Source organism: Lactuca sativa, chromosome 2 (assembly GCF_002870075.4).
Source record: "Lactuca sativa cultivar Salinas chromosome 2, Lsat_Salinas_v11, whole genome shotgun sequence".
NCBI classification, from domain to species: Eukaryota; Viridiplantae; Streptophyta; class Magnoliopsida; order Asterales; family Asteraceae; genus Lactuca; species Lactuca sativa.
In genome coordinates, this window is record NC_056624.2 from 86,193,653 (window position 1) to 86,208,257 (window position 14,605).

The following is a 14,605-nucleotide window of genomic DNA, read 5'->3' on the forward strand; positions in this document are numbered from 1 at the left end:
CCTAAGGAGTGGGAGGCGCTAAGCCTAGCCACTACACTCCTAGCAGCTCGCTACACCACCCCCCAAGTTATGCTAAGAGCCTCGCTAATAACTATTAGGCCTAAGGGAGTGGGAGGCATGCTGTCGATTGGTTCTCATATCTTTGACTGAATTCCACAGTTTGAGGTTCTGATACGCAAAAGGGTTCGCCTCTTTTTCTTCATCTTCTTCTTGTTCTTGATTTAGACCAACTCCAACGGACCGACCAAATGGTGATTTTCCGGCCAAATAAACCCCAATCGGCCAAATAAACCCCAATTAACAGCTATATTCGACACCAATTTGAGAGGGGAAACTGAAACGGAAACAGGAAACTACAATTGGGATATCGAATTGGTAGTTTTAGTCTTTTCTTTCCTTTGATGACCGAAGTGCACCTCGCTCTAGATTTTGGAGATGGAAATTAAAACGAACTTTGGAAGAGACTTTTTTTTTACTGGTTCTTGCAACTGAAATAAATGAAAAGGGAGATGAACCACAGAGACTTCTCGATAGTCTCTGAATAGAAATGGGAAATGGATTTGTGTTTCAAAGAAAGTGTAAACGGTGGGGACCAATTTCAATAAAGATAATAATAAGAAAAACATAAAAAAAAAAAATATATTATTTTATAATTTTTTATGTGATATTAACTAAATCTATAAAATGTTTGTGTAATATTAAAAAAAATATTTGTTTATTAAAATAGAGTAATTAAATTAAATTAGAAAAATAAAAAAAATGGAGTGTTAGGAGTGTTACTACTCCCTACAAAATGTTAAAATTTTGTGATAAATAGAAAAAAATGACGTGTCTTTCAAAAAATTGACATAGCAATGTGTTAGGAGTGTTACCACTCCCTTTAGCCTTACTATCTATGTCGTAGGTCATCCGTTATACCCACCACTAACCACTATAGTGGTGGGTGTCACGTCATTACCACTAACCACCACTAAAATGTTGGTATACCCAACACTATATCTCTTATTTTTTTGATTTTAAATTTTATATATATATATATATATATATATATATATATATATATATATATATATATTGTAGAGAGAGATAGAGACAAGAAGAGAGAAGAAATGAGAAGAAGAAATCTGATTGGGCGTGCTCTTCCGTTTTACCCACCACAAAGAACAATGACCACTAAGAACCACTAAGGTCCGGGGTGGTGTCCACTATGGCTACCCGGTATGGGAGCGTTTTCACGCGTCTTGGGCTGAGGTGACAGCCTCTCCCACGCGTGAACACCGCCCCCAAGTCCGGTGGGTTGCGTGTGGTGTGAGGCTGAAGACGGACGAAGACGAGGGCTTTGATTGGCTGATTAAATTGGAACGTTGCATTCGACCGTTATATCTTGCATTTAAAAAAAAAAAACTGTTTTTTTTTTCATTTTTTCAAATTCTCTATATATACATCCACTTTATTCACAATTTCCACTAAACCACACCCACATTTTTTCAAAACAAACACACACATCAAAACATCAAACCAAAAAATGGATAATTTTCCACCTCTAGTTATTTCGTCTTCCGATGATAACGATTCCGATGACGATTTTATTTTGTATACGTTGTTATCCGTGACACGAGATGTGGTACGTGAGAGGGGCGAAAGTTCAAACGTCGACAAGAAGCATAGAAAATGGATCAACCGGGATCGAGAGGCGGCACATGAACTTTTGGTACGTGATTATTTTGTCGTTGCTAGTTTATATGATCTATCTAAATTCGAAGAATGTTTTCGTATTAATAGAACTTTATTTTTACGTATCGCTAGAGATTTGACACGTAATTATGAATTTTTTCAATTACGATGGGATGCTAGAGGTAAACGCGGTTTTACCACAATACAAAAATGTACGGCCGCTCTTAGACAGTTGGGATATGGTATAACCGCAGACGCATCAGATGAGTATCTGAAAATGTCTGAGATGACGGGTCGAGAGTGTACATATTTATTTTGTGAGTATGTCATAGAGCTTTACCGTGACATATACTTGCGACATCCGACTAAAATCGATGTCAAACAGTTGTATGCTGCACATCAAGCGAAACATGGTTTTCCAGGGATGATTGGTAGCATTGATTGTACACATTGGGAGTGGGAAAATTGTCCCAACGCGTGGCGTGGCCAGTTCACTTGAGGTGATCATGGGGTGCCAACTGTTATTTTGGAGGCGGTGGTTTCAAATGACCTATGGTTTTGGCATGCATTTTTTGGTATGGCCAGGTCAAACAATGACTTGAATGTGCTCTAAGCGTCTCCGATATTTAACGATATTTTACAGGGCAAAACACCAGAAATGCCATATGTTGTCAATGGAAATGAATACAAATATGGGTATTACCTAGGTGATGGGATATATCCAGAATACGCTACGTTTGTCAAGTCATACACATTTTCGACCGACGATAAACGGAAAATGTTCAAGTTAGCATAAGAATCTGCAAGGAAGGATGTAGAACGGGCATTTGGAGTCCTCAAACAAAGGTGGCACATAATCAAACATCCGGCAGACCTAGAATTAATGAATGGCGCATATGTGGCAGCACTTTTCCGGTGGAATAGATGTGACCACTCCCCATAGCCTAACCACGGTCGTGGCCACCTAAACCACGATCCATTTCGTGGCATGCATACCGGACGGTTTTAAAGGAAATTGTAACAGCCCGGATCTCCAGGTACTTTATTGTTTTAAAGTTTTGAGTTTTGAGAAGGGACTCGGCGAGTCGGAGCTCAGACTCGCCGAGTAGGGTCGCGATTCTGGACGCGGGATTCGTTCGGACTCGGCGAGTCCAGGATATGGACTCGGCGAGTCCACGCTGTTTAATGAAACCCTAATTTTTCGGGTTTGGGACCTATTTAAAGGGCCTTATGGCCGTCTTTTGCATCCATCATTTCATAGAGAGATACCCTAAAAGTGCTTTAGCGATTTGAGAGTGAAAGGAGGCATTTCTTGACATTTGTGTGTTGTTTAGCAAAGGAGAAAGAGGCTCTAGCCAAGAAGAGGCAAAGGGGACTGCTATTTGGTGGATTGGAAGCTCGACCCTTCAATCTAAAGGTATAATTTCGACCCATCTCCTGTTTTGTGAAGTATAATCGATTTTAGGGTTTCTTGTGGCTTTGTTGAGTTGATTTGATGGCCAAATAGTCCCATGCTTGTGATGAGACTTCGGATCTGGATCCATAGAGGTCCAGAGAGCCTCATCCTTCAAGCTTTTTAGAGAGCAATGGAGGTCATGACCTTGTATAGTGAGATTTGTTGAAGATTCTTCATAATTAGTCATATAAAGGTTGTTCATGCATCAAGACTGGGACTTTACGTGATGAATCAGTCTAGGGGGGCCAGATCTATGAATTGTTGGAGTAGATCTGACCTTAGAAGCAAGTTTGAGTGATTGCATGGAATGGACTCGCCGAGTCCGATGAGCAGACTCGGCGAGTAGTTTGAAGATTGCCTTGGACCGGCCAGTGAGTGGTCCAGACGAGTCAGGAGTTGACCCAGTGAGTCAGGGCGAGTTAGAAAGGATTGTCATGAGGTCTGAGTCGAGCTGGGACTCGCCGAGTCGTTCTTGAGACTCGGCGAGTTGAGTCGGGGTGGCCCCGCGATTCTTCCAGGTGTAACTCGTCGAGTCAGGGGGGAGTACTCGACGTGTAGAAAGGGAATCCTAGAGAATTGGTGAGAACGTCTAGACTCGCCGAGTTGCCGTATGCACTCGCCGAGTCCGGTCAAAGTTAACCGTTGACCTGTGTTGACTTTTTAGGGGTAGTCAACCTTATAGATAAAAGTGTTAATTAGAGCCTTGTGATGTTATAGGAGGATTTGAGCTCGGAGGATCGAGCACGAGGGATTTCCAGGGATTGTGAGATACCGAGACACACGAGGTGAGTCTTCTCACTATACTTTACCTTGAGTCGGTAATCAGAGTTATGTGTTAGTGTATGTATGTTATGTGCTTGTTATGTGTTGTACTGCATTATTTCTATGTGATCTATGCTGTGCATGTTTATAGAGTTGGAACCGGAAGGTTCATAGAGTTAGAACCTGAGGGTTCACAGAGTTGGGTGCACGGACCCATAGAGATATGGCCTCGAGTGGCTAATATGTGTTTTATGTGTGGTAATTTGGGGAACTCACTAAGCTTCGTGCTTACAGTGTTAGTGTTGTTGTTTCAGGTACTGGCGATGACCGTGGGAAGGCGCCGGCTTGATCTGTACACACGTGGAGGAATTTGATATAATTATGTGATCTTGGGATTTGTATGATACATATTGGAATTTGAAATTGATGTTTTATTAAATTAAAAGAGAAATGTTTTTATGAATTGTGAAAAATAAATTTTTAAAATTTTCGGTGTTACAAGTTGGTATCAGAGCCTTGGTTTGAGGGATTCGAGTACACTTTCGGGCGTATTTGAACTCAAACTGAGGATTTGAGATGTATTTTCTAAAAAGAGTAAAAGATTTTCGAAAAACGCAGAGCAAGAGATGTGTGTACGATCAGTCAGCGCCCGAACGGTGATTTCCCAAAATACCTTTTTGTATTATGTGATATTCATATTGAAATGATGTATCCGCATGCTAGAGTAGGCTAGGTATTGCTAATAGGGCTAGAGTGGCCTGATGTGTGATGCCTTAGCCTAGGGAGAGGTGAGCTGCTATGAGATGCTTGAGAGTGAGTAGGTAGCAGCAAGGGACTTATGAGAGATCTATTAGAGAGTAGTCTATGCATGAAAAGGTACTTGAGACCTGGGATCCGAAGAGAAGGACTTGGAGTGTATTCTGGTGCGGTGCGAACAGTAGTATTGGGCCCGTACTACTGGAAGCACCGGAGCGGTGTGCAGCCCAAGTCAGAATCTTTGGAATGCCAAGAATCAAGGAGAAAGAGTTGTCGAGTGAGAGCATACTCGTGTGGATTCTAATTTATCGTATGTTGCATTTCAGAGGTAGATCATGGTGAGGACACGTTTGATGCCCGAGAGCAGTGGTACCAGTGAGGAGGAGATCCGCCGGATCATTCAGGAGGAGGTGGCTGCGGCCATCAGGGCAGAGATACCAGAGATGTTTGGGTCTATAAAGACCACCTTGATTGAGACGTTTGATGAGCGCTATGCCGCTCTTTCTGAGGCCGCTGCTGCAGCGGCTACCGCAGCGATTGCTGCTGCGAGGCCGCAGGGTGGGGATGCGTTGCTGTTCCGTGAGTTCAGCAACACGAAACCACCGGAGTTCGATGGTACACAGGATCCGGTGGCAGCTATGAGGTGGATATCTGATATTGAGGGGTGTTTCTTCACTTGCTCGTCTCCTGAGCATTTGAAGGTACGGTTCGCGCTGAACCAGCTTCGCTTGGGAGCGAAGGACTGGTGGAAGTTTGTGACAGCGCATTATTCGCCTGCTGAGCTTTCTGCGGTGACCTGGGAGAGGTTCACCACTATGTTTCGTGATGAGTACGTTCCCCAGGTGGAGAGGGAGCGTTTAGCACAGGAGTTTCTGACCCTCAAGCAGGGTACTGAGTCTGTTACAGCGATCACGAGGATGTTCCACGAGAGGGCGATGTTCTGCCCTGAGCACGTGTCCACTGAGCAGGCACGTATGAGCCGCTACTTGAGCATCTTGAGGAGGGATATTCGGGAGTTCGCTGCGAACTCCTCGTACCGAACATTTGCCGAGCTTCAGGCAAATGCCCGGAAGAGGGAGATTGAGCTTGAGACTCAGGCCAGGGAGGAGGCGGAGTCTCAGGGGAGGGATCGGCGACCGGCATTGTCGCAGCCGGCCGCCAAGCGGGCCAAGCCTGCTGATCCCCGACCAGGGAGCCTGAAGGGTCGCACTTGCGGAAAGTGCGGCAAGGGTCATGACGGAGTCTGCCGAGCTGGGTCTTGCTACAAATGTGGCAAGGAGGGGCACATGGCCAAGGACTGCCCCAAGGGGTTTGCAGTGTGCTTTCACTGCAACCAGACTGGACACCGGAAGGCCGAGTGTCCGCAGTTGCGCGGAGCATCTCAGGGGTCTGCTCCTGCCGCCACCAGAGTTACAGAGAGTCGGCCTGTGAAGGCCGAGACGCCGAGAGCTCGAGGGAGAGCTTTCCAGTTGACTGCGGAGGAGGTCCGCGCCGCGCCCGATGTTGTGGCTGGTATGTTTCCTTTCGTGTATTTATTTTGATATATGATGTTATGCTTATATTATGTTATGTGTAGGTACTTTTCTTGTGAATTCCGTACCTGCTTTAGTGTTATTTGACTCGGGTGCGAGTCGGTCTTTTGTATCTTTGGCCTTTAGCCAGTATATCAGTGCTAGTCGTGAGGCACTGAGTCGGCCTCTGAGAGTCTCCATAGCTGATGATAGAGTGATTTGTGCCACAGAGGTTTTCCGGGGATGTGTGCTAGAGATCTTCGGGGTTGAGTTTCCGATTGATCTGATTCCTATTGCGATGGGCGATGTTTGTGTCATTGTGGGCATGGACTGGTTGAGCCGATTCGGCGCGATTATCGACTGTGAGCGTCAGCTGGTGACTATACGAGACCCTTGTGGGGGAGTTCTTTCGGTGTACGGTGAGGGTACCCGTTCGGGATCAGCCTTTTGTTCGGCCGCCAGGGCGAGACAGTGTCTTCAGCAGGGCTGTAAGGGTTTTGTGGCGTATGTGATGGATACGCGAGCGACTTCCGAGAGACCGAGTTCAGTTGGGGAAGTACCGGTGGTATGTGAGTTTCCAGATGTCTTTCCCGAGGAGCTGCCGGGATTACCTCCTGTGAGGCAGGTAGAGTTTGGTATTGATTTAGTTCCGGGGGCTGCGCCTATAGCTAAGGTGCCTTATCGTCTTGCACCTCCAGAGATGCAAGAGTTATCCTCGCAGCTTCAGGAGTTGCTGGGGAAGGGATTTATTCGGCCAAGCAGCTCGCCGTGGGGGGCGCCTATTCTGTTTGTCAAGAAGAAGGATGGTTCACACCGGATGTGTATTGATTACCGGGAGTTGAACAAGCTGACGGTCAAGAACCGTTACCCGTTGCCGAGGATCGACGATTTATTTGATCAGTTGCAGGGAGCATCTTGGTTTTCCAAGATCGATTTGAGGTCGGGATATCATCAGGTGAGGGTGCGAGATGAGGACGTTCAGAAGACAGCGTTCAGGACGCGTTATGGGCATTATGAGTTTGTGGTGATGCCTTTTGGGCTCACCAATGCCCCGGCAGTGTTCATGGATCTCATGAACAGGGTATGTAGGCCGATGTTGGATCGGTCGGTGATTGTATTTATCGATGATATTCTGGTGTATTCGAGATCTAGGGAGCAGCATGAGGAACATTTGAGGGAGGTCCTTGGGGTACTGAGATCGGAGGAGCTTTATGCAAAGTTCTCCAAGTGTGATTTCTGGTTACGGGAGGTCCAGTTCCTAGGACATCTCGTTAACCAGGAAGGGATTCTGGTCGACCCGGCCAAGGTTGAGGCGGTGATGGGTTGGGAGGTGCCAAAATCACCCTCTGAGATCAGGAGCTTCCTTGGATTAGCAGGGTATTATCGGAGATTTATCAAGGATTTCTCCAAGATCGCAGTGCCACTCACCAGGTTGACCCGGAAGGGTGTTGCATTCTCTTGGGGTCCCGAGCAGCAGACCTCCTTTGAGACACTTCGCCAGAGGTTGTGCGAAGCCCCAGTATTAGCTCTCCCGGAAGGGATGGAGGATTTTGTAGTATATTGTGATGCATCGATTTTAGGGTTGGGTGCGGTGTTGATGCAGAGGGGTCATGTGATAGCATATGCATCGAGGCAGCTGAAGCCTCATGAGACAAGATATCCCACGCATGATCTAGAGTTGGGGGCAGTAGTGTTCGCCCTCAAGATTTGGCGCCACTACTTATATGGGGTTCGGTGTACGATATACACGGACCATAAGAGCCTGAAGTACTTGATGGATCAGCACAATCTAAACATGCGTCAAAGGAGGTGGTTAGATGTGGTCAAGGATTATGATTGTGAGATCCTGTACCACCCGGGCAAGGCCAACGTGGTGGCCGATGCGTTGAGCCGCAGGGCGGAGAGCACTCCATTACGAGATGTATGTTTGAGGTTGACCCTGGTAGCTCCGGTATTGGATGCCATCCGTGGGGCCCAGGCCGAGGCTGTGCAGCCGAAGATGCAGAAGAGAGAACGGGTCGTTGGTTTGGTTTCGAGATTCGTTACGGATGGGCGAGGGCTTATGACTTTTCAGGGTCGGATTTGGGTACCGTTTGTGGGTGGTTCGCGCACTTCCTTGATGGAGGAGGCACATCGGTCGAAATTTTCGATCCATCCGGGGGCTACGAAGATGTATTTGGATTTGAGGAGAGAGTATTGGTGGCCCTGTATGAAGAGGGACGTCGCATGGTTTGTTGAGAGGTGCTTGACCTGCCGTAGGGTTAAGGCCGAGCACCAGAGACCGCATGGCAAGTTGCAGCCATTGGAGGTTCCCGAATGGAAATGGGAACAGATCACTATGGATTTCATCACCAAATTGCCGAGAACTGCCAGAGGAGTCGATGCAATTTGGGTGATTGTGGATAGGCTGACGAAGAGCGCTCACTTCCTTGCCATCAGTGAGAGTTCTTCAGCAGAGAAGTTGGCAGAGTTATATGTGAGAGAAGTGGTATCTCGGCATGGGGTGCCGATCTCGATTGTTTCAGACCGTGATGTGCGCTTTACTTCCAGATTCTGGAAGAAATTTCATGAGGAGTTGGGTACTAGATTGCATTTTAGTACCGCATATCATCCCCAGACAGACGGCCAGAGTGAGCGGACGATTCAGACGCTTGAGGACATGCTTCGAGCATGTGTGTTGGATTTTGGGGGTAGCTGGGATGCGTATCTACCCTTGGCAGAGTTTTCCTACAACAACAGCCATCATTCGAGCATTGGTATGCCTCCCTTTGAGCTGTTGTATGGTAGGAGGTGTCGGACCCCCATTTGCTGGGGAGAAGTTGGGCAGAGAGTGATGGGCAGTACCGAGATTGTGCTTCGTACGACAGAGCAGATTCAGCAGGTCAGACAGAGGTTATTGACCGCCCAGAGTCGACAGAAGAGTTATGCAGACAGACGCCGGTCCGAGCTTGAGTTTCAGGTCGGCGACTTCGTTCTCCTGAAGGTCTCTCCTTGGAAAGGAGTGATACGATTCAGGAAGAGGGGCAAGTTGGGGCCCCGGTATATTGGGCCATTTCGCGTGATTGCGAGGGTAGGCCGGGTGGCCTATCGTTTGGAGTTGCCAGCGGAGTTGGGACAAATCCACGACACTTTTCATGTGTCGCAGTTGAGGAAATGTATTGCCGATGAGTCGGCAGTAGTTCCATTGGGGGATATTCAGGTGGATGCGAGCCTGAATTATGCCGAGAGACCAGTAGCCATCAGAGATCGGAAGATCAAGGTTCTGAGGAACAAGGAGGTACCTTTGGTGTTGGTTCAGTGGCAACACCGGAAGGGATCAGAGATGACCTGGGAGCCGGAGCGCGAGATGCGGGCTCAGCATCCGGAGTTATTTTAGAGCGAGACTTCGAGGGCGAAGTCTAATCCTAGTGGGGGAGAATTGTAACAGCCCGGATCTCCAGGTACTTTATTGTTTTAAAGTTTTGAGTTTTGAGAAGGGACTCGGCGAGTCGGAGCTCAGACTCGCCGAGTAGGGTCGCGATTCTGGACGCGGGATTCGTTCGGACTCGGCGAGTCCAGGATATGGACTCGGCGAGTCCACGCTGTTTAATGAAACCCTAATTTTTCGGGTTTGGGACCTATTTAAAGGGCCTTATGGCCGTCTTTTGCATCCATCATTTCATAGAGAGATACCCTAAAAGTGCTTTAGCGATTTGAGAGTGAAAGGAGGCATTTCTTGACATTTGTGTGTTGTTTAGCAAAGGAGAAAGAGGCTCTAGCCAAGAAGAGGCAAAGGGGACTGCTATTTGGTGGATTGGAAGCTCGACCCTTCAATCTAAAGGTATAATTTCGACCCATCTCCTGTTTTGTGAAGTATAATCGATTTTAGGGTTTCTTGTGGCTTTGTTGAGTTGATTTGATGGCCAAATAGTCCCATGCTTGTGATGAGACTTCGGATCTGGATCCATAGAGGTCCAGAGAGCCTCATCCTTCAAGCTTTTTAGAGAGCAATGGAGGTCATGACCTTGTATAGTGAGATTTGTTGAAGATTCTTCATAATTAGTCATATAAAGGTTGTTCATGCATCAAGACTGGGACTTTACGTGATGAATCAGTCTAGGGGGGCCAGATCTATGAATTGTTGGAGTAGATCTGACCTTAGAAGCAAGTTTGAGTGATTGCATGGAATGGACTCGCCGAGTCCGATGAGCAGACTCGGCGAGTAGTTTGAAGATTGCCTTGGACCGGCCAGTGAGTGGTCCAGACGAGTCAGGAGTTGACCCAGTGAGTCAGGGCGAGTTAGAAAGGATTGTCATGAGGTCTGAGTCGAGCTGGGACTCGCCGAGTCGTTCTTGAGACTCGGCGAGTTGAGTCGGGGTGGCCCCGCGATTCTTCCAGGTGTAACTCGTCGAGTCAGGGGGGAGTACTCGACGTGTAGAAAGGGAATCCTAGAGAATTGGTGAGAACGTCTAGACTCGCCGAGTTGCCGTATGCACTCGCCGAGTCCGGTCAAAGTTAACCGTTGACCTGTGTTGACTTTTTAGGGGTAGTCAACCTTATAGATAAAAGTGTTAATTAGAGCCTTGTGATGTTATAGGAGGATTTGAGCTCGGAGGATCGAGCACGAGGGATTTCCAGGGATTGTGAGATACCGAGACACACGAGGTGAGTCTTCTCACTATACTTTACCTTGAGTCGGTAATCAGAGTTATGTGTTAGTGTATGTATGTTATGTGCTTGTTATGTGTTGTACTGCATTATTTCTATGTGATCTATGCTGTGCATGTTTATAGAGTTGGAACCGGAAGGTTCATAGAGTTAGAACCTGAGGGTTCACAGAGTTGGGTGCACGGACCCATAGAGATATGGCCTCGAGTGGCTAATATGTGTTTTATGTGTGGTAATTTGGGGAACTCACTAAGCTTCGTGCTTACAGTGTTAGTGTTGTTGTTTCAGGTACTGGCGATGACCGTGGGAAGGCGCCGGCTTGATCTGTACACACGTGGAGGAATTTGATATAATTATGTGATCTTGGGATTTGTATGATACATATTGGAATTTGAAATTGATGTTTTATTAAATTAAAAGAGAAATGTTTTTATGAATTGTGAAAAATAAATTTTTAAAATTTTCGGTGTTACAGAAATGCAAGAATCACACTTCTTATCGCTATGTCACTTCTCGTAGTCATGTCAAATCCAGGGCTGACCCTAGGGGTGTTTAAAGTGTTCCACCGCACAGGGCCTCCGAAAAAAATAGGGCCTCAAAATCATACTATTTACATAGTGTAATTATATTATATATAATATCATTGACGGTTAACACCAAAATTGTTGAAGGGCAGTTGGTTATGGACGTGTCACGTAGTACTCAACCACCCGTGTTCGACTCTTTTGCACTACATATCTCAACCTATATTTTGTTTTGTAGTGTATGTATATAAATATATTAATTGGCAGTTTCTAAAGTATCTCGTATTAGAGAAATTGGTGAGAGGGCATAAGCATTTATGGGGTCTTACCAATTGTCAAAAACTAGGGGTGCAAACGAGTCTGGCCAGGCTCGGCTTGGGCTCGTTTAAGTTATATAAGGCTCGAGCTCGAGCTCGGCTCGATTCGAGCTTCCTTGTAACGAGCTCGGCTCGAGCTCGTAAAGAATTATAGAAGCTCGGCTCGGGCTCGGGCTCGACTCGTTTTTTATCTGATGTGTCTAAATAAGCTTAAGCTCGGCTCGAGCTCGTTAAGAAGCTCGTTTACTAATACTCTAAATCCATAATTCCCCTAATATGTTTTTATTTTAATATATTTAAATAATATTATATAAAAGCTCGCGAGCCTAATCAAGCTTAATGACATAGGCTTGAGCTCGAGCTCGTTTAATAAACGAGCTTAATATTAAGCTCGAACTCGGCTTGGGCTCGTTTAAAATCGATTTCGATTCGAGCTTTTAACGATCCGGTCTCGAGTAGCTCGTGAGTAGCTTGGCTCGTTTGCACCCCCGTGGGACCCCGATCCCGTACAGGACTAAATTTTTAAAAAAACCGGGAGCGGGGGCAAAATTAAACCCCACTTATTTTCGGGACCGGGGTCGGGAGTTGGTATTTCCGTCCTGTACTCCTGTGGGGGCCCCGGTTATATATATATATATATATATATATATATATATATATATATATATATATATATATATATATATATATATACAAAATAGATTTTCTAATTTTAGGTTTACGTTAGGTTTTACTTTCCCGTTTCCAATTAATGGATATGAAGAGGTAGTGAATTGATCATATAATTTTGGACATGTAAGTATTTTATATTTATAATATTGGATTTGTCGTATTTTATATTTATAAGATTGTTAGAATTGTCATTTTATAATGTTAGATTTGTAATGTTGGATTTTTAATTTTTTAGTTTCTAAAATATTAGGTTTTAAGCTTTTAAAGTTGTTAAAAATAGTCTTTTTAACCTAAACCAAAGTAGTTGTTTAGCAAAAAAATCGAATTTTAAGCCTATAAACCGGGAGAACGGGGGGCGGGACTGGGAGCGATGGAGGTAACCGGGGGCAGGACTGGGGGGCTATGTAAGCGGGGGAGCCGGGGGCAAGACCGGGAGCGGGGGCATCAACTGATTTGGGGGGCGGGAGCGGGGGCAGCTATTTCCGCTCCCGTTTGGTCCCGTCGACATCCCTATACCTAGGGCCATATTTTTTGTTTAATGTTTTCCATTTCTAACATAGTGTATAATATTTTGGATTTTTTTTATATAAATATATTTTTAGGAGACCTTTTTTTGTGTTCGCACAGGCCTAAGATATATCAGGGCGGCCCTCGTCAAATTATTATGTCAAAGACCATTTGATGTATTCCTAATGACTTAAATACTGTGTACGTATAGTACCCGTTTCATATTTACTTTATTAAACTCTGTAATTTTAGAATCCATAATTTTTTTCCATCTTACATTAAGATAGGCTTTCACAAACTAATCACAAGCGCAACCACTGATGCACTGTCAATACGTGATTATGTTGCATTTCAGTTTGATTATGTATTGTAATTAATAGTTCAATAATTTGTAGATTAATTTGCATAGATTCATTTTCAGTTTGTGTGGTAGTATTTTCAATACGACATTCGTTTCGTTTGATCAACTGAAAACCAAAATTTTAATTTTTAATATACCACAGGAACATTTACACTAGAATTAATGAATGTTTTTGTGCGATTATATAATTCAACGTATATTTTGAGATCTTTACAATCAAGCAATTTACGAAGCTACCTCTCTTTTTGTTACCACAGTTTTACTCTATAATCACAATTTTCCGACACGATCTTTGACTTCTGGGTTAATTGATCAACAGCAACGTTACACTTGACGGTAACCGTTATCTCCCACGTTTTAACGGCACCAATTTTAATTTTCAGCGGAGCCTTAACCTTCAATCTTAATGGCACATTCCGTTTGCCCTGCTGTGATACCAATCGCGAGTGATCATCACGTGCTAAGACAATATTTGATCCCCTTAACGCCGTTTTGATTATCGTCACGTTATTCGTATGCTGTTGAAGCGTCGGTAACACACCGTTACATAAGTTAACGTCGGCGTAATACACGTTGACAGAGCTTCCTTTTCCGTTGTAGTACACCGAAAGCTTATCGTTAGGGTTTTCTGCTCTAATGTCAACAGTTATCCTTGGGAATATCGGCGCTGACGAAGTCAGGTTGACGCCTCCTATTGAAATGTTATCGATTGAATATTTCAACTTTTCTGGACGAAAAACCAAGTAGAGAATGCCAGTAGCAATTGCCAGGAGGATAATTAGAATCAATACGGTGGCGATTGTCCAACCGAGACAGCGGCAGCAGCAGCTCCGTCGAGGTTTTCGATTAGCAAGTTTTTTTATTTTCTGAGAATTTTCAGGGGGAGGGATGCGGTAGATCTGATCTTTAGGGATCTGGATAACGTACGTTCCTTGCGGAAGTAGTGGCTTGTCGTCGGAGATAGGAGGCTTGACAGATTCAGGAAGCGGATGGGAGTGATCCGATGCAGCAGCTGGATGAACACGATCTGCCATTTGTGGGAAAGCTAAAATGAAATGAAGGATTGAAGTTTGTTTTGGAAATGGGAGATCGGAGTTGGGAGAGAGAATGGAGAGATATAGAGGGGAGGTGGTGGGTAGGCATGAAATAGGATTACAGTGAGGACTTAGCTGGTTTTGGAAAGATGGAGACCGCGTGGCAAGTGGCAACGACTTGCGCGTTCGACATTTTGTGTTTGGCCGGTTCTCTTTTATTAGTTTCACTGCAAAGTAGAAACAATCCAAATTTTAAAGGGCTTGAATATGTGTTTATATAAAATATTTACGTTTAGGTTGTGATTATAAAATTTTTGTTACTTTCATCATTTATACAATTTGATTGCATAAATTGTTAAATAGATGAAGCGTCGATCATTAATA

General features: G+C 44.9%; 1 protein-coding gene across 1 annotated transcript; it reads right to left on the minus strand.

Moving 5' to 3' along the window:
* Positions 1-13,346: 13,346 nt before the first annotated feature.
* LOC111892749 (NDR1/HIN1-like protein 13) lies at positions 13,347-14,400 on the minus strand. Its single transcript, XM_023888802.3, has one exon. The coding sequence runs from the start codon at positions 14,219-14,221 to the stop codon at positions 13,436-13,438; it is 786 nt and encodes a 261-aa protein (XP_023744570.1). The 5' UTR covers positions 14,222-14,400; the 3' UTR covers positions 13,347-13,435.
* Positions 14,401-14,605: the final 205 nt, after the last annotated feature.